At 37.5% G+C, this 21543-nt stretch overlaps 1 protein-coding gene across 10 annotated transcripts in view; it reads right to left on the bottom strand.

Moving 5' to 3' along the window:
• The window catches only part of ZMYM2 (zinc finger MYM-type containing 2), an 86898-nt gene that overhangs the window by 28808 nt on the left and 36547 nt on the right, over positions 1 to 21543 (bottom strand). For 9 of the 10 annotated variants that reach the window (XM_042023889.1, XM_042023891.1, XM_042023890.1 and 6 more), the window contains 4 exons: positions 13157 to 13307; positions 12286 to 12401; positions 8312 to 8428; positions 7580 to 7730 (listed from right to left, as the gene is read on the bottom strand). In XM_042023889.1, coding sequence (XP_041879823.1) covers positions 7580 to 7730; positions 8312 to 8428; positions 12286 to 12401; positions 13157 to 13307 — 535 coding nt within the window. The remainder of the gene's footprint in view (positions 1 to 7579; positions 7731 to 8311; positions 8429 to 12285; positions 12402 to 13156; positions 13308 to 21543) is intronic. The other variant, XM_042023894.1, reaches the window with a different exon arrangement.

Here is a 21543-nt window from a genome sequence, read left to right as displayed (position 1 = left end):
TTTTTTTATAGATCACTGACTGCAGGGCTTCTTGCTGAAGGAGGCCTCTACAGAAGATAAAAAAATCCATTTTTATAAAACTTCAGATGTTGACGGGAGACTGTTATAACCCTGAAGAGTGCTAAAGCAGAAGTCCAAAGACTTTCTTTTGCAACATCATGAGCAAAAATCTACAGATTTGTCTGAAACTCTTTTATGTGTTTGTTATAGGTAACTTAATCTATAGGGCCAGGGAAAATTTAGTTTAGCTTCAAGATCTTGTGACTTCAAACAAAGAGCAACCAAAATGCCTTTCTTAGGTCCTTAGTAGTCTGCAATCCAAGATACACATTTTTATTACAATGCTATGGGTTTGGACTAAAAGAGTAAGACTTTCTTTGTAAGGAAAAAGTTATTTGCCTTTGGCAAAACAGATTCTAAGCTCAAACAACTTGGTCTTCTTTTGCTCAAGAGAAATCCAGAATCAACATTAACAGTAACACCCATGCTAGCTTTGTAGATGTGACCATGAAGTGAGCTTTGATTTACAGCACATTCTGGATGAGTAATACAAAAAGCACTGGTTGTCTGACCTTTCTAATATCAACACTAGGATCCTGAGGGTTTGTTCAACCTAACTCCCCTGGGGACTTGGGGTTCATGAGTATAAGCACTGCCTAAAACAAACAGCTGACAGTCCCAACATTTCGAACAAAAGGATCCGAGAAAAATCCTAAGTCCCTCAAGATTTCTGATACAGCACCAGACCCCCAAGTTACAGTGTGATCAGATGGAAACCTCTACTGCTTTAAAGTAACTCTGAGAGAAAACAGCTCTTACTTTCAAGAAAAGTATAAGCACAGTTTATTTGGCTCAAGCTACACCAGCCTTTAATTACAGTCTTTTTCAAAGTTCTAACATCATCCCACGAGTTGGCTGTCTCAGAAAGACCCCTAAGGACCATTTTCAGAAGTATCTCCAACTCAAAATCTGAAGCAAACAAAAAACATGTAGGTGAGCATCTGCTATCTTAACATATCCTTAATTATGCTATTAGAATTCTGGCTTCCAAGCAAAACCCAACACAAAACCTATCCCTTAAGACCCCTGAATTTTGGTTCCCCACATAAATGGCAGAGAGAAGACAACAATCTAAACACATGCAAGAGAATACTGCTGGCAAGACAACACCCAGGCAGTTCCTCAAAACCTGTACCTCAGGGGAGCTCCAGGTTAGGAGAACTTCCTTTCTCTTGGAAGATCCAAAAACTACCAGGTTCAGCCCTGCAGAGTTGTCCACAGCAGAAAACCTGCTTCACTTGACTGACTGCAGACCCAGTGCAAGCAAGCTCCTAAGAACACGATCCTATTCTACCAGCACCACCTACCTGAATGACAGGAAGTTCAGAACATTTCTACACTGCGTAGCTGCGTAAAAAGGAATGCTGAAGCAGGAACAATCCTGAGTCCTCAACACCAGTCCCTTTTTACCACAGGGAATAGTATCTTTTATAGAAAGTAACTGTTCCATCCTAAAAGCAGTTAGTTTTTTTACCTCTGAAAGGCTGTCCTTACTAATCTACCTTTGTCCGTCAAGGACCATGCAAGACTTGCTGTTCTCTCATCTTGTAGTAACTTCAACTGTTACCTGTTTTAGAGAAGAATAACAACAGGCCTGTAGCATCGAAGCTACATCTCAGAAGATTTCTGGAGCTATGTTCCACCCAGATCGTTCTGCTGTATCTCCCTCTGTACTGATTTGCATGCAAAACCTCTTCCATACCCACACTGCTATCACCTACTGTCTCTGGATTCATAATAAACATCATTATTTTTAGGAAAACAGATGCAATGTATCCTAATTCTGGGTTCTGCTTGGATTACTGTTAAAGTAGACCCGACCCTCTCTGTGTACAGAGAAGCTGTGTACATCCCTTCCTTCCCTGTCTTCACTTTAAGAACCTTTTATTATTATTCAATCCAACTTTCATACAACCTCAGTTTATCCTAGTATTTCCTCATATTAGGTTACTATCCTCCTTCCATTCTCCTTCTTCCTACTCCAATCCAGTTACTCATGTTTTGCTTATTCTTAAATCTTTTCAAGTTGATTATTCTTTCAGGTTAGTAAGAAGCATCTTTATAAGCTTTCTTCTTTCTGTGCTCATAATCCCAGCATGTTAAATTGCATCACCCCTTATCTGCAACAGCCAGTGCTGTCTTTTCTTTAAAAAGTATCTCAAACCTCTTTAAAAGATACAACAGTGGAATTAACACTGAAGAATTATAATCCAACAAGGACCACTGGTGTTGAACAATGCACAGGATTTCACTTGATATTTACCCTGTTACAAATTATCTCTCCAGAAAGAAAAACAAAAATTTTAAGACTCAATACCTGTACAGAAAATTTAAATGATGTTGCCTGAACACTATCAATGTTCTCCCTCTACAGACAGAAGGAAGATACACATAATCTCTTCCACAGCATAGTTCTATCTTTCCATTTCTCAACTACAAGAACACTGTCAGAAATGTCAACATCCAGGTTAACAAGTTAAAACTGTCAAGTAATTTCAGAAGAGATGCATCCAAAAAGCACTAATTGGAAACTACATCTACAATGAGACTACTCCACAAGCAGAATACTACAAGAACCAACTGTCCAGCTCTTCCATGTGCATTTATCTAGGAGGTGCAGAACTATGCTTTCCTTCAGCATAGTCAAGAGCCTTCACTTGGTGCTTCTGTAGCAAGGGAGCCTGTTAAATATTTCCCAAGTGACTTTTCAGAATTGAATATGCTGTCCCTTTTGCCTTAACTCATTTTTATAAGCAAAAAAGATTATTTTAGCTTTTACAGTAACAAAATTTGTTTGGAATAGTCATCTGCAGTTCCAAGATTTAAAACCAGACTACTTAATCAGATTACATGGCCTGAATAACTGTGCTGTGCCATCAGAGTTCCCTGAAGAAAACTGCCCTGGCTCAAAGGGATGCCAGGGACGTCCCACTGTAACTTCTGTCCATAGCAGTCAAAGGAGGTCATAGTGTCTCAGAAGAGCCCAGGCACCTCTAAATCCCTCCAACATTCACTGCTACTTTTCTACTAACCCAATTTGTGAGAAAGGAATATCTTCCTGCAGTAACAATATGACTCTTGCAATTGTGAAAGACCATTTTTACAGACAACGCATTTTGCAGTATTTAAGACATGTTCTGCTTTTCACTTGTCTCCTTTTGCCAGGATATCCCAACTCGGCACCAAATAAAACTTCAAATGAAAGCCACAAGGAAACTGACATTTCAGGTTAGAATTTATCTCGAGGGACACTGCCAAAAGAAGTGGTCATGAGCAAAACCAAACTCAGCACCACAGAAAGAACAAGTTATTTCAACATGGTAGGCCTCTATCAAGAGCTGTAGAAAGGGACATAACAATTCTGTGAAGCACAAATCCACGAGTGTGTAAAACAGTGATTTTGTACTGTCTTCAAAAATTTCTGTATGCTAGGCCAAATTCTGTACATTTTGATTTAAAAGCAGTATCGGTGTCTCTAAAACAGATAGTTGCTAATGTAAACTATTAAAAAAGTTGTGTTTAAACAGTTTCTGTAGCTCTCACTTTAAAAATAATGAGACCAAACATCAGGAACAAAGAGATTCATGCAGGCTTGATGGCAACTCCCTTCGTCTAGAGGGAGACAGCAGCTCGGCACGGCAGGGCCAGTGCACCAACTCTTCCTTGGCCCACCCAACAGAGAAGCCCAGCAACTATAACTAAGTCTTAGCAATACTTCATATCACATGTCAGTTTTTAAATTTTTTTTTTTGCTGTTTCTAATAACAAAAGGAATTGGTATAAATATGAGGTGGTATCCTAATTGATTGTGAAACACTGATATGTAAGCACCTGTATAAAATTTAACACACACGTTTAGGCTATCTCAGTATCTGTAATATTTTCATGTAAATCTAAAAATTCATCAACTAATAATTTCATAGTATACTTTACCAAACAATCCACTGTGCAATAGTGGTTGGAAAAGTCCCAACCTAAAATCTATAATGCTTTAACTGAATATACACTCCTTTCCTAGAGGAAGGTACAATTAATCGATTTCCTAAATTTATTTTTCCACTTATTGGCTTTACAGTGTTTTAAACGAGGTTATCCCTACTTAGATGAAACATCAGAGACGTTTTCAGAGAAAACTCAATGTCTACACTGAGTTTCATTTGCAGAAGCCGTAATTCCCAAGAAGTTATTAGCATGCTATCAAGGTGATAGTACAGTTGCTAGTTTCACAGCTGTCTATTATCTGTATTATCCATTTGAAAAGAATTCCCAAGCATCAGATAACTGAGTTACTCCACAGCTTAATGACCTTCTCCTGCCTAGAAGCAGACTACCAGATATGAATCAGTGTTATTAAAATTTGCATTATAAAATTATTAAGCCTGTGTTGTTTAAGTCATAGCACTTAGTTCTACTGGAAAGATGAATTAACTAAGTCTACAAGTAAAATAAAATTATGGTGATACTCATCATAAAATAGTTTCATTGCTGGATTGCCAAAAACTGATTTGTTCTGCCAGACTCTCAGAAGGAATAACAAAACCAAAACAAACTCCTCTCCCCAAAACCCCCAAATCCAGTAACTTGAAGATTTCCTCAGGATTAAAAACTTGTACAGCCTATCCTCAATTGTCACTCATGCAACTATGCATACACAAAAATCCACAAGCTACTTCTTACTTTAGCATACATAATATGTATCTTATTCAATTTAGATACAGATATTTTGGAATGTAGCATTCTAGAGGCAAAACACCAGGACAGTTCAATTTCCAAAGCCTCAGCACCAGGGGAAAAGTTTAAACTCTTACATCTAGTCCATTCAGGTTGTTCATTCCCCACATAGCATCTGATTTTTGGACAAAACCAGAAAAAACATACTATACTCCATGAAAGAATTAATAACCATCTTTAGCACAAAATCTATGTCAGTTCTAATTACACCTTACTGTAATGGAGGTTTCAGCTACTCCCTGCACATATTTTTAAGTGTCTCAAGAGAAACATATAAAGAAACAGAGTTGGAACAAAACCGCACAGAAATACTGATCCAAGAGGCTTTAATGTGAGTTCCAGGGTTTGTGTGTAAATATATACTGTACATGCATGTGTGAAAAAAACCCCTCAGGTATAAAGAATGGGAGCAATGACGACATCTTCAGTACTCCAGCTGGGCAGCTGGAAGCAGTCAAGAGATATTTGTGGTTGATCTTATATATGCTTTCCCCTCAGTTTGCACGAAGACGAACATATAAGTACACTTGCGGAAATTTCAACACATATTTAACTTCTGATTTTATCTAGGAGCCTTTTCTAAACACTCCCCTGAAAATTCCCTGCATTTTTCCTTGAGAGTTCAATTTCTTCCAAAAATGCCAGCAATTTTTTTCACTGAGTATCTTTGGCTATTCCTTCTCAAATTGTGATTACATTGTCTTCTGATGAAGAATAATTGCATGCTCAAAAATATAATCTGTGTTGGTGAGGTTCCTTGAACATTTTGCAATATTAAAACCAGAATGGCCTCCATATCCAGCAAGCATTTGGTACTTGTACTGGTTTTGTTATTTCACAAACAGTTGGACATGTATCTGGAAAAAGGCTTTGAAATTAAGGACAGATTGGTTATGTTTAGGTGCCTGGAAAAGGGGGAAGAAAAATCTATCATGTCTGATAATGGAACTTCTATTTGTTGACCTCCACTCAGTCCACCAAAAGTCCTGGCCCTCTCCTTCCCACATCAGATCTAAGCACTATTAATTCTTGGATTGCACTATTTCTGCAGCCATTGATGACAACTGATGGTTTTCCTTCAAAATAAATGGTCTAGGGTTCCTTCAGAATTTCTGTCCAGGTCACTGGTTTATTTGCAACAGGAACACATACAGCTCTTTGTCATATGCATCACAAAGTACACCTCACCTACAGCTGGCAGGTATGCACTGTATTTATTCAAGTTACAATCTACTTAATGGTGTTTTTGACTATCCTCTCTCTATTACTCAGTGGTTCAGATCATCACAGTAAGCTGATAAACTTTGTCTATATGGTAACATTTTGCATACTCACCCTCATAAATACAGTATTTGCTCTTGAGTTGGCAGTCCAGCACCCGCAAACTCAAGACCCACACTACGACATCTGGCAACAGATTCCCCCCACTTAGTATCTATATTTACACAGGAGAGACTGTTTTTATTTCTTTTCTTCCTCAAATTTTCCAATAGGAAACAAGTCCTCACTTACTTCAAGCCTCCTCATACAGAACTAGTAATGGCATAGCTGGCATTATGAATCCTACTCATTTCCTTGTAACAGCCACCAGGTTTTAAAATGAGGGAGTTGCAAATGTTCACACTAATACAACCATATACTTTAATCTCCAGAAAAGCATCTTGCTCTTGTTTGAATGTATTCTGTGGAATTGTTTCATTCACAGGAACAGTTCCTAGCTAGAGGTTGCTGAGCGATGCAACAATACACTGTGAGGCTGGGCCTTAATTTGCCCGTTTTTTACTCTCCAGCTATCACTTCACAGTCCAGAACATTCTTCAGAAAGAAAAGATTGCAGAGTCCCGAGTTGTAAGGGAATGGCATGGAGGAAAGCCTACCTCCAGCCCTGCATTCCAACCCTCTCCAGCTTAGCAGGATCCTCCTACAAGTAAGCTGGCACATCTGCTATTTAATCTGCCTGAAAGCAGAGATCTTCCACAGGTCTTATCAAATGACATGGAAAATGTTGTTCTTATAACTAAAGAAAAAAATATTCACCATATTTGTGAGTGATAGCTCATCCAAACCTGTAGTTAAACTTCTAAGATCATGATTAAATACCAGTATCAAAGGAGAGCTCACCAGAAGTGGAAAGGATAGGTCCTTGTTAACTCTATTCTGCTTTTTCTATTAAAGCTGTGCTTTAATGCAACTTAAAAGAATCCTAGGCCCATAGAGTCCCCTTTTAGTTTGTTTTGTTTTTCAAAACTCAAGTAATCAGTCAAGCAAATTGTCATGGCAGTAATCAACACACATCAACAGGCATCATTCAAGTTATTGCTTAAGTAACCATTCTAAGCCAACGTAGAACTTCTACTGTTGTACTTAACTTAGAAAATACTAACAGAAGAGAAAGCTTGGTGTTCATCAGTGCAGTTAATGCTGTATATGCACTACTGCATACATTTTAAAAAAAGAATGTATAACTTTTTGTGCATATGTATATATGCAATGTGCATACATATGTGTATGTATTTATACACAGACACTGAAGAGTGCTACCCTTAACCTGTAATAAGTGGTGAAAAGCTCTAAAGGCAGCTCAGATAAATTAAAAGGTACATGCACTAATAATAACAGGTACAATCGCTTCAGTAATAGCAATGAAAAGACTTCTGATTTAGCCTCAAGTAAGTACAACAGAATGAGTTGTTACCTTATTTTAACATTATATATTAACAAAGTAAGTCAACTGCAGTAGAACAATGACCAGTACCTCAGGAAACAAACCAAATACATACATACATACCTTCACTGCAAAAGGGTCTTTTGATACCAGAGAAATTCACTGTTTCATGGAGCGTTTTCTCTTCTTGACAGTATTCACAGTATGTAACTATGCAGTGCAGTTTCTTATAATCATCAGAACATGCTCTGCTGCAGAACTGATACACTTTGTTCTAAACGCAAAGTTGCAAAGCATCGTGAATAAGGTTAATGGATAAAATATTAAATTCTGACTAGTGCAACTTGAAATAATAATTGCCATTAAGACAACTTATAAAGTAAACTGAACTGCAAACACATGATCAGGATATGACTTCTAATGCTAAAATTTGTAAATCCAAATTAACCTGACAGTGCTACAAATACTCATCATTTCACATGAAAACACTGAACAGAAAGTATGCCACTCAAACTTAGCATATCCTCTTTAGATACTTCTCTCAGTTCATAGTGAAGTGTAATAATGGTCTATCATATCTACAATAACTGAAGATGAAAGCAGATTTCAGATTTACAGCTGAGAAAATATATTTTTCTTTAAATTCCACAGATACTACTTATGAACAAAGACATTCACTTTCATCCACACTGAAGTTAAATGATATTCTACAGAACCAGGTAGATTTCAACTGAACTTTTTAAAGAAGCTTCAATACCTTATAAAATAGCTAGAAAAACTGTACTAGAGTTCTAAGTTTAAATTTTTAAACACATCATCATTCTAGTAATAACAACACCAACACCCCCCCCTTACCTCCCATTCCAGTACTTCTGGCTTTGAACAGAAAGAACTTTTGCAATAATTACATTTCAGCTGAATATCACTGGGAGAGACAAACTGACCATTTGTTGAAGACTGAACACTGAGAGTCTGAAAAACATAAATACATACATCACTAAAAAACAGAGTTACTTTTAAAATGTGGGTTGCTTTCAATTAAGCTTACAGTGTTTGAGAATTTAGGAGTTTATTTAATAAACTCAAGAGCATTTCTGGCAAAAGCACAGCAGGTTGGTTCTTTACCTTAATTCCTTTTCCCTTGTCATCTCAGGTTTTCCAATTTTGAATCTCTACCCTTGCTTCCACCATAATTACTTGAAGTCATTTTTTTTTTTTACCTTACCTTTCTACTGTCTTTTATTTAAGGGTAAATACCTTTTTTTGTAAAAATTAAGAAAATGTATCCCAAAACTGATTATTTTTGTTAATCACAAAACATGTATTTTCAGATAAATACATTTCACAGCTGGCATTATTTTAGTGACAAACAAAGACCAAAAAACATTTTCAAATCCAAATCTCACCAAGGCAGATGATATATCAGCACCTTACGTAAGCATACCACTTGAAAATACAAAATACTAAAGTAAAAGGCTTTCAGTGAGAAAACTCACATCTACTCAGATTAAGAAAAAACTAGCTAACAGTCCTAGGCAGTCTCAATCCCATGGCAGAAAGATGCAATTATTCACACAGCCAGCCCCTAAACAATTCAGGGTTTGAAGACTGAGAAAAATACTACAGATTGCACGTGCAGGTATGAGAATTTAAGTCTGTAACTGAGTAATTTCTTTAATGCATTTCTGAGGCAAGCAGTAGATAACTCAATTATACAGTACCTGTGTCTTGCAGTATGTCTTATATGTGCCTACAGAACACAGTCTTTTTGCATATTCCCTGATTAAGCAAAAACTATTGGTGTATTACAGATGTGACGGTCAAGACAAAAAATTTGAATCAGTAGTAATCACAGACACTTGAAGAATCCAGAAAAAACTTCTTACACCTGTCTTCTCAACTAACTTTCCCACACTATTTGCAACAAAACAAATATATTTAAAGACAAGTTCTCTTCAGGCAGATTTGTTGCTACCTCTCTAGCATATAACAGTGAGAATTCAAAACATTTCTGTTACAGGATACTTTTCTTCAGACTCTCATGTTGGTAAGGGTTCACCTACACTAAAAAATAAATAAAGAATTGTGTTGAGACTTATTGCTGATATAAACCCTGATCTGTGCTGGCCATGCAAGCACCATGATTTTATGCAGATGCATTAATTCTGTATCAAGAGTTTGCAGACATTAAGTAGTGATACACATTTCCTAATCACAAGCAGGACCCGAGAACCAAATGCCAAGCAGCAAAAAGATGACACCTTTACCTCAATGGCCCATTGGCCCCTAACAACTTTATATATATAACTTCTATAACCACTTTTTTCTGATGCCCACACACAGTATTATCGCATTTTTCCCATTATATCCAGCAAACGTCCCTGTGGCTGAGGAAGGTTTGCTTCACTTTGGCTGCTCTAAATAGCTGAAGACTTGCACTACCACGAGAACAACAAAAGCATTTTTAACTGCAAGGTCCAACCTGTGCACTTCAGCACTTGCAGGTTTCTTCACAGAGCAAACACCATGTCAACACCTGCTACTGTGTGGGTTATGGAAGCACAGTGATAGCTCTTGTTGAAAACAAGAAGGAATCAGGAAGCAAGTATACCCAGCACCTCCAGTTCAGGAATGTCCAGTTCACAATAAATAATCAGTAGCTTATTTTTCCCTAAACAGCAAGATCTTCAACTGATCCAGTAAAAGTACCCATTGAATTACTGGTTTAAAACAACACACCTTGGGAACAGTTCTGTCTTTTAACTCTGCAATAACATCCTCCAAGACAAAGCGTGGAAGATTCAGTCTCACTACCACCATCTACCAAACAAAAATCACATAAAGCAGCTGTTCTCTCTCTTTTACTCTCTTTCTTACAAGATCAAATGCTCTTACAGGCTGGTTGCTCAAAGAAGAACATACATAAACTGTACAACAAGCAGCTCAACTGAATCTTTCCAATATTTCAATACATTAAAAGAACAACTAGCCAGAAGCAAAAGGTTATTTGTAAGATAAAATTATAATCAATCCTAAAGTTCTGTAAAACAAACTTACCCATTTCTAAACCAAAAGGACAAAAATATTTGCAGAAGGGAGGAAACACAGGCCTGAAATAGCAAGTATTCTGTTCTGAGAAGGATAACCCTTAAAGAAAAAAGTCTAGGAAGAACAGGTACAGCAGGAAAAAGGGATGAATATGAAGCCAGAAAATTAAGACAAGAGTTATCTCCATTAGTAAACACTGAAAAATACAAAGCACCATATTAAATCAACCATTTTTTCAATTTGGATTCAATGACTTACATGTCACTTAGGTACAAAAGAAGCCTCAAGGGAACACTTACAGGCCACTGCTCACATTGTGGTATACCATCCTTTCCACCTAAACACTAAATGAACAGGGGAAAGAAGGTGTTCTCATACATTCAACTCCAACCTTATGGTGAATACATTTTATTCTTCTACACATTGACTATACAAAAGCTATCAAAAGTTAAAATCCAGCAGTGCTGGTAGAGCAAACTAACTGTAAGCAAGTCACCACCTGCCCGTTCTTGGTCTTTACCGAGAACTCACAGACTGCAAGGCTGCTTCAATTAAACTCCACTACAACACAGATGAGAGATCCACATGCAGCACTGAGTGCAATAGAAACATGAGCACAGGGTCTCAGTAAGATCACAAACCCACAATCAGCACTAAATGATCTGGCAGTTCTATTCAAAAATATTGCTTAATGTTGACTTATGTGCAAATCCAAGAAGGCCCAGGTTGAATTTGTCATTCACTGGCTGTATTTGTTCCAAGAGCTCTTGGGGATGCAATTAATTGTAAAATCATGTACAATAAAGTAGATGCTAAATGAGTTTGCAAGAAGTATTACAGGTGTGTCATTACATACTAACAATACACAGCTATTCTGTTAATCAGTTCCACTGACACCTACCAAATTGGTTATGATGGAACCACAGAACATGGCTACATGATAAGAGGTCCTACCCAGGACCCAGAAGCAATTAAAAGACTGATTTGCTGTCCAGCTGACAGAAAACAGCAACGTTCAGTGACAAATGGGAAAACCCTGCATGGCTGTAACTGTTGAACAACACATGAGGAAGCAATTACCAATTATCCAGCATACATCTGGGAAGAATGTTTTTACATACAAAAATTGAAACATATTCTTTAAAAATATCCTTTGATCACCTAGAGATTAATGGCTACAACACATTTCACTTTAACCTTAAGCCATACTATAACTATGATGCTTTCAACAAGCATAGCAGCCTCATCCAGAGTGCATGTCATTAGCCTTGCAACACTCCAGTTTCTAGCCACAATTTAAACTAGTTTTAAGCTAGTTTTGTCCATGACTGAGGCTCTAACCTTTCATTTCAGAAGCAATCACTATTCTCCATGGCAGACCTTTGTTAGTACTACATTCAATATGAGAATTTTGTTACAGTATTTAGTACCAAAGAGGCTAAATTGGTTGATCTTCAATGCGAAACAGCAAGGCTGACATCCATGAAGAGGCTGAAGTGGTAAAAGTAAGATGAGCAGTGATACTGCTTTGTATTTTCTAACAATATAAAGCAGAAACCGGTTGTTATTATCCAATTTTGTAAGTTTAAGACAGCAGCTAGTGTTAGCATTATGGAACAGTACTTTGATCAAAGAAATTGTTATGAGCCAGAAGCACCTGCTATGTTAATCGTAACTCTCAAGCCTGTATATATAAGCAAGTTAGTTTAATATGCAAATACTTAAAACAAACACAGGCACACAGATATTTAGGGAGGAAAAGATTTAACACAACAGCTAACCTGAAATTTAGCTACACAACTGGAACTGCAAAAGTTGTACAGTTTTCCATCAGGCATTGTGGCTTGATATTGAGGTAAAGAGTTTCGTTTACAAAAGTGGCAAATAATTTCCATACCTAAAAGAAAAATGTAGTTTACAAACAAAATAAAACAGAAAATAATAGGGGGAACAAAAAAAAAAAGAGTATTACAGGTCAGCCCTTTCTAGTTTTTCAATGTAGAAAACTAAGATGTCTTCCAGTCAGCTTCTGCAAGTCACACAAAACAAAAGAAATAGCAAATTTGATAAATACTTTCACTAAAGATCAGTACTAAATATGAAAATACACCTTTGTCCATAAAATTCACTGGAGCATTTTCAACTTCAAGTTGAGATCTGCTTTGTATAGTGAAGAACACACGTTTTGAGTTATTTACCAGATCAAAAACTTTAGATAGAGAGTACCTATATGCATTATAACTACCTCCCTTCTTATCCACCTCCTACTTGCCTGAAAAAAAAATCAGGGTGGGATTCATACAAGAATTCAGAGAATATTAATTCATATGCAAAAAAACCCTGCACTATCATTCTGTGACACATCAGAACACATCCTTCAGCATTTTTTTCACAGGAAGCCTTAGGACAGCTGAAAATTCTTTCCAACATCATGAAAAAAGGCCAGTGAGGAAAATGAATCCTCATGGGTAATCTACTGGTATTCAATGGAAGATGGTATTTTTCTTTTTTTTTTTTTTTTAAGAAGTTAAAAACTATAAAGCCACATCTGCATAGACTAACTGTAAAACAAATGCACCCACCCCCAGTGTTCAAACTTAAAAAAAAGTCTACTCTTAGCAGTGATGAAAATCCATCATCCTTTTCACTTACTTTGTGATTTTGCATATTTTGATTTGTGTGTGTTCATGCATACAGTTGAGCAGTATGGCTCCATATATCCATTAGGTCCTATGCACTGAGTCATATCAAAAAACCTGCACTGAGCTCTGCAGCCAGTACAGGATGTTAATTGGCCACACTTCTAAAACATAAAACAAAGCAAAACAATGCATTAGTTAAAACTACGCTTGGCTTTTGACTTAAATTATGGTCTAAAAAAACACAAAGGAAAAGTTCTATTTCTGTTATCTGCTTCCTCATCAGATCCTTCCTATATGAACCCTCCTGATCATCCTCTCAAGAGCATTTAGCACTATGGTTGGGTCTTTTACTCCTGGGAAAACGCCAGCTGAAACTAACATTCTATGTAAAGACACACACACATATACACACCCCCTTCAAAAAACTCAAACCAACCAAAAAACCCCAACTCCATACCAAACCCCACCACCTGCAAACTGTGAACTGTGGTAAGAGCATGCAGCAAGTTGTGCTGAGCTGAAGAGTTTGAAGAACTCTTATTTCTCTCTCCTTTTTGACAGGACAATGGTTGTAAGGAAAGGAACAGGAATCTGGCATGGCTAATGTGATTCACAGAATGGGTAAGCTTAGAAAAGACCTTTGGTCCAACCTCCCTGTTCAAGCAGGGTCTTCCCAAAGCACATTGCACAGGACTGCACCCAGATGGTTCATGAATATCTCCAGTGAAGGAGACTCCATAACTTCTCTGGGCAATCTGTTCCATTGTGCAGTCGCCGGCACAGCAAAGAAGTTATGAATATGAAGAAAAAATAAACTTGGGAGAAAAAAAAAAAATTGTATCTCAAATCCTCCAGACAGGAGGAACACACTGCAGAGTTTCTATGCTGAACTGTGACTCCATGAAGCTGGTAACAGACTCAACTTTGACATCTCTCAACACAGCAGTCAGTCCATCAACAGTTTTCCACAGAACGGAACAAACGCGCTATAAAAAGCACAGAAAAGCTGCACAGAGCAGAAATGCCAATGACACAGTCAATATACAAAATCAATAGCTCTGATGTGCTACATGTATTACATATGTCAAAGTCAGGCAAATATCTCAAGCGCCATAAAGCAAGTTGCAGAACAAAGTATCTAGACACCTTCTCTGCCCATAGAAATTGTATGGTTTTGACAGTGACAGAGAAAATTCCTCACCAAAAACGATGGGCCTCCTACTAGACAGACTCTCACCTTATTACGTATTAGAAAATCTTCACTTAGGCACTTAAGATCTCTTCCCTTTTAAAGAAATTATTTTTGCACTCTCTCTCCCTCCTCTTTCCCTCTTCTCAAAGATGGAAGGGGGAAGGAAAGGCAAAGCATGTTTCATAGGTGCTTCACCTTGTTCAGAGTAAGAGAAACTTCAGAGGATATCTTTGCTCTTCCTATTTTTCAGTACCCAAATTTGAGAACTAGTTAAATCCAATCTTACAGAGCTAGAGGTGAAATTTATGGGTTTATAATGTCATCTTTGCTATACTAAGAACATCCACATGTAAACATACAAATCCACATGCCTGTGACACAAATTGGATGTAGCACCTTGCAGAGACCAGTAAAACTTCCACACAACCTCACAACTTCCACATGCTGTTTTGATGAAACCTTTGCTGGGGATGTCCTCCAAAAAGGAGTATCTGTCAAAATACTGAACTCTTACCTAGAAGAGGGTATAAAATACAACTCTAGGATACTTCCTATTTTAATTTTTTTTTCCCATTTGCCTTTAAACATGTCACCCAGGACATCATTACCTTCCTAATCAGCCACAGTACTGACAGAATTCACACTAAGTACCAAGACCAAAATGTAGCAGTTACACTGTTCTGTGAGTTGGAGCTATTCTGCTGCTATACAGTCATCTCCTCTGGCAGGCTAAGAGACAAAAGCAGGGCATCTATAAAACTCTGAGTTATATTACCAGTAACAATATAGGAGGCTACAACTTACATAGGACTTCATTTCTTGGAACGTATTTAATGGACAACCACCATAAAAAAAATCTGCTTGCACAAATAACCTCGGTAGCTCCAGAACAAACCAAAATGTAAATCTAGAAGCATTGATGCAAATATGCTGGCAAATAACTAAGAGAGTTCAGCAATATAATCAGAAAACAATGAAACTTTCACAAGCTCCACATCCAAAAGAGAAATCCAACAGAGCCCATGGTGACTTCAAGAAACAGCAAGACAAAAGTACAAGTTTTAATTAATAAATTTATAGTAAATTGATCAGAGCATAATTGGAAAAAAATTCATTGTGTCAGCAAACTACACGTTTTGACAAAAATTCCTTGAAAGCAGAAATAGCTTTTGCTAACCAGCATCTCAAATTCCTCATCATTTAGGTGATGTCAAGAAAGGATCATGCACACAAAGAACAGTGCAACAGCATGTCAATCACTTCTGAATTTCATACATCCTCAAAACACTGGAGTTGTTTACTGACTTCACCCTATCTCTTCCAGATTTAAAAACAACAAGAAAAATTTTTATTCATATCTAGCAAACCTAGATCTAATTTATCAAGAGAACAAAGAATATGAATTTCCAAAAAACATGCCAGCTATGCAGATGATTCTGTGGGTAGGAGCACAACAGTAATAACAAAGCTCTCACTTTATTCTTGTAATAACAACTAAAAAGTATGTTTGAGCATTTCTGCATTATTAGAAATTTAAACATATTGTTACACAAGTGAAGAAGACAGGACAGAAGCTTAGAAACCCCAAACCCTCCTTAAATGTATGGCTCCTAAAATATTGTAATCATTATCTCCCTCAAGCTGAACATTTTTCTTGCATTTTTATTACTCTTTCCAGCACTCCCTAAACTTCCAAGTTCAAATATTAAAATCATTCAAAAAAACCAAGGAGTACAACACTATTATTAAAAAAATTTAATGCATACCTGAAAGTACTTAATCAGTATTATACACGTGTCTCAAACATTTATTCTTTAAGAGCCTAGCTCAGAGACTTCCTTCATTGACAAAATACACAGAGAACCTCACTACATCTCTGATGTTTTTGAATACCCATAATGCAAACCAAGAATTTTTTTCTGTTCATCAGTGTGAAATGAGACTCAAGTTTCTCAGCTAACTTACATTTCTACTCTCAAATTCTTCCCAACATATTCTCTTTAGTCTCTAAGAACCTGCTGTACTAACTTCATTCTGCAGAAAAACAACATATGAGAATCCCTGCTCTTGAAGTACCTACCCTTCTAGCTGCCATCAACAGAAGATTCACAAAACTAAGGAGAGCTACAGTAACACAGAGGGTCAAGGAGCATTCTTATGAGGTAAGGATTTTTGGCCTGGAAACAAGATAATTTAAGAGAATAATGACAGAACCAAAAATGGTATTATGTAGGGCACTGTGGATCAACTGCTCAGTGTATTTTCTAATATTAACAATTATGCTAAATCACATGGATATCAACTAAAATTTCAAAATAAACAGGAGGCAGATCTTAATATAACAGACAGCAGATCAGCAGCACCTCTTACCAAAGAGAGTCATGGATGGAAAAACTGTTTGTATGTCTTCACAAGGAGACTGGACATGCACCAATTAAAGAGATTTGCCAAAAATAGCATACAGGAACATTGCATAAAGTTCAAGAGATGCCCTGACCTCCTGAGAGTCAGAAGCTAAGAGAATGCTCAGAGGAAAATACCCTAAGTTCCTGCTCTGTTCTTACTCTTCCCTGCATCCCTGCATGCCCACTTGTATCACTGCAGGAGTCTCAATCCCTGATGAGGACTGTAACAGCTTTCTCAGGTTCTTACTACAGCACATTTTTAATTTAATATTTTAACCATCCTCAAGGAAAAGTGGGTTCAGAAAAGAAATTAAGAAAAATGTAAAGCTATGTCAGTGTTGTTGATACTTCATGGCAGGATACCAGATCTTCATTGCCAGCAGAAAACCAGAACAAAATACCAAAATCTTCACTACTGACTAAGTAAAGACAACTGAAGTACTGACTAAGTGAAACAAAAAATGCAAAACTTCCTGAGTCTTTATTTTAAAAATCACTGCTTCTTTGTTTCAGAAGAACAAAATCACAGAATCATATAGACTGGAAGAAATCTCCTGAGGTCAAGTGCAGCATCCTGCTCAAAGCAGGTCCAGATGTGTTTGCTCAGGATCTTGTCCAGTCAAATCTGAGCATCTCCAAGGACAAGCACTCCAAAACCCCTCAGGAGGATTTCACCATCCTTACAGGAGGGGGGGAAAAAAGGAAAAAAACCTTTTTTCTTTATCTAACTAAGTTTCCCCTTGTTTTCAAGCTGTCTCTTGCCTTTCTTCCTTCCACTATGCAACTCTTCTTAGAGTTCAGCTTTGTCTTCTTCTGTCTCCTCCCATTAGATAACTAATCCCCTTAAAGCTTCTCAGGGTTGAACAAAGTAACACCTCCTGAGCCTGTCCTACTACGTCACATGCTCCAGCCATCTAAACATCTTGGTAGCTCTCCATGGAACTTCCATCAGTATGACAGTGACTTTCATTCTGTCAAATCCAAAACTGGCCATGGTACTCCAGATGCAGTCTCAAGAAGGATGGGGGGGTGTGGGGCATGAAAATCACCTCCCCCCTCCTGCTGGCTATACTCTTGCTAATACAGCAATAGGTTGCCCACATAGGCTGTGGAGTCCCTATCCTTGGAGATACTAAAAACTGAAATGGATGTGGTCCTGGAGGACCTGCTGCAGGTGACCCTGTTTGAGCCAGGGGTGGACAAGACAAGCCCCAGAGGTCAGGCATTCTGAGACAACCCAGGACCCAGCTGGCCATCTTTGCTGCAATGGCACACTCCTAACCCCAGTTCAGCTTCTTCACTGGGATGCCAAAGTCTTTTTCTCCAAAGCGGCTTCCTTGGCAATTATCTTCCATTTCAGATGAAGCATTAGCTTCATCTTGTGCTCCCCACATGGTATTCCAACAGTAGAGAAAAATACCTCTTCACAAGACCTAAACAAACTAGCTTCAGCTTCATGTTTCCTTCAAAGATGAAATTAACACCAAACCAACCTGCAAGACAAAGTATCAAGCATTTTCCTCCCATGTACAAATTCACATCTACAGCATCCTATGAAAACATGCACATTTGAAAACTGTAATTTTAAGTAAAATTGAAGTTAAAACACAATCAAATTAGTAAAGAAAACTGTATCAATTACTAAGTACTAATAAACTAAGCTAATCCAGAAGCAAAATTTCAAAAGAACAAAGGCCCAGTGCCCTCTGAGGGGAAGCTTGATGCACAGTAGTCTGACTACACCTCTCCTTCACTACTCCACCTAGATTCTGCATGAACATGACCTAATTTTTGTTAGATCCTATTGCATGTTTGACCTCTTCCAAAGCATAAAATCTATAGTAGATGCAGAAGCCTGAATAATCTTGTTTTATCTGATTCTAAACTCACTCATTCTTTTACTCACTCATACTTGTTTGTATATCCTTAGAGACTTAATCCTAGGTCTATTTCATGGTATGTATCTCATGACAGATAAAAGACATAAAACAATGGGATATGAAAACTCCAGCAAGTCACTAGTTCTAGATATATTTCAAATGTCCCTTCTCTTCACTAAGACAGTGTTCAACACAAATGGACAACTACAAAAGCAGCTACCAAAATGCAAGACAAAGCAGATGAATGTGACGTATTCCAGAACTGAAGAAATCGTTTCAACAGAAATACAAATTCCTGGAAATCAAATTCACTTAGAGGGTTTTTGAGGAATTTTTATTCTTGCCACTATAAGCAACTATGATTTTAGAAGAAATCCTGATCTTCCTTTACATATTACTGAAAGGATCATGTAAGCTGAAGTCTAGAGCTCTTGTTGCAATGTACCCCACAAAGAAAAAAGATCTAACTCCAAAACAAATGTCAGACCAATAACATAACTTCATGGCATATTAGAAGCCTCATTTCTGTTTGCAACTGAAACTAATGAAAACCTCTGTTCTTCAACCTCCCAGCTACTTCAACAAAGCTGTTAGTGCCTTGAATCTAGGTATCTGTGCTACAAACTTTTATTCTTGACTGAAAAAAATACAGTATAATCTGCTTCATCTGCCTTGACAAGACCATGATGAAGCACATGCCAGCAGTGTAAGAGCATTCTTGCTACTTCTCCCATGCAAGGGCCAGTCAACAGAAAATATCAGAACAGCAGCTGATTGCTACAATGCTATGTAGCAGCCCAAAGATGTGCTTCCAATCTAAGGAAATGCTTCGTAGTTAAAACTCCATGGTAAAACAGATTGTTAAATACTTCTCAATCCAGGCAAACCACCCTGGTAGCTTTATGAAGTAAGAGGTTTGGATTAGAATTAAGAAAAACACCAGGAAATTCCAGGACAGACACATAGTATGCCTATGTTCAAACAGAAAAGAAGACAAAATTTTCTGTAAGTAGAAAACCAGATATATTCACTACATGGAATTCTATGATAAAAGAGATCCCTCAGAAAGGTAATCAAGAAGATAGCAGCTAAACTACTTCATATTCATTTGAAAGGATGGTCTGATGGATCCAGAGGCAACATGCATGTCTAAGAACCAGATATAAGCAGAATCAGGTATCAGCAAAGAAGAAACTGTGTAATTTATTTTCTCCTAAAATACTGTACCCAAATCATCTCTCCCCCAAGAGTAACACCTGTAAACTCTTCCTCAAAAGCATTTGCCCAAGTCCTAAGAGCAAAGGATGAAGCAATTGCTTCTGTGGCCCTTGAACACCAAGTGATTTATGTTTACATTCCATCAGCTGAACTCTGCAAACAGCTAAATCGGTAACTTGTACAGTACTTTTCCTTGGCATCTTGAACTCCCAGTGTTGTCTTTTTGCTGGTTCTGTTCTCGCTCTCAAGACATGTGTCTTCCTGTCTTTCAGAAAAGCAAGTTACTTCTACATTAACTGAATGTTTCAGCTGTTTCTGTTCTGCATTTCCTCTCTTCCCCTCAACCCCACCCAGGTAATTACTCCAGGTACACCAGTGTATGGATGTGGTTATATCCATCATAACTGTGATACCTAGTCATATCACCTCCCTTGCCTCCTCTTCCCAAGAATCTCCTGTGTTCCTACACAAATCACACCTCACAATTTTCACTGACCTATGTAGTTTTCTTCAGAACTACAAAGCCATTTTAACATTTCTGAGGGATCCATCTCATTTTATCTTCTAAAATACCGACATAATAGTATTCTGAACAGTTAGGATGAATGATATTCAGATGTCTAAGGAATCTGATTACATCGTTTTCATTGAAGAGCAGCGAATTCTACAGTTGGAAGACAGGTATTTGGAAACAGCAAAACAAATGGTTCCAGAAAGCAGGAGTAAATAACCAGTAGAAGAAAAGGTAGAAAAGGAGAGTTTCTAAGACTTAATTTGCATCAGAGATGCAAGAAACTTGGGATCATAAATACAAAGAGGTCTCAAAAAACCTCCCCACATCATTAAGCAGGAAGAAAGAGGAAATTATTATTCCTTGGTTGATAAAGATTTCTGTCTTTTAACCATGGTAGATAGGGTAAAAAGCATCTAGCTACGTCCAGGTGTAATAGTGTGCACTTCTACAGTATTATCAGAGATTACTTAATACCAAACTGACTATTACCTGAAGCAAACAGAAGTGGTTTATTGTATGAGGAAGAAACTCCGCTATTAAACCACAGTTTGATCTGGCTGAAACCACAAAATTTCTCTTTAAAAGTGACCAGAAATTAAAAAAAAAAAAAAGAAAAAAAGCACCAGTATTTCTAACATTTCAATGTAAATGGGCTGTTCAACTCTCAGAATTACTGACTTTGTCCAGAGTGCTTACTCTTGAAACAGACACTTGGAAATTGGAGTTTATAAAACAGTAACAACAGCAGGAAGTGGTAGATTTTGTAGTTACTAATACTACCAAGATAAAAAGGAAGACAGGAAGGACACTCTGTCTTAATAGCAAAGAAGCATAGAAAAAAACCCAGACACTGCATGGGACAAGACAAAGTAGAAAACTCTAGATGCTTCCACTGAAGTGCTAATTGACAGGACATTCTATCACAGCATCTTGGGATATTTAAACCAGTAGGTAACAATACACTTTATGAGACAAAGTACAAACTCTACATAAGCAATTAATTGTTAGCTGCAGAGCTGATATGCATATTATTGTATAAAGTGAAGGCTCTCAAGCCCCTGCAGAGAGATAAAATAGACACATGAGTTTTAAGAGTTTCACAAAAGCAGTTCCTTGGCAAGGAGCAGAAACCGAATAAGGAAGCACAACTGCCTAGGTGGTTTTTTTTCTGTTGCTTGTAAGTGAACA

The sequence above is a fragment of the Corvus kubaryi genome, unplaced genomic scaffold (assembly GCF_017639235.1).
Source record: "Corvus kubaryi isolate FWS band 111438036 unplaced genomic scaffold, C.kubaryi_AGA036_p1.0 37256, whole genome shotgun sequence".
Taxonomy (NCBI): domain Eukaryota; kingdom Metazoa; phylum Chordata; class Aves; order Passeriformes; family Corvidae; genus Corvus; species Corvus kubaryi.
The sequence above is the reverse complement of the archived record's forward strand: the minus strand, read 5'-3'. Positions and strand labels throughout refer to the sequence as shown.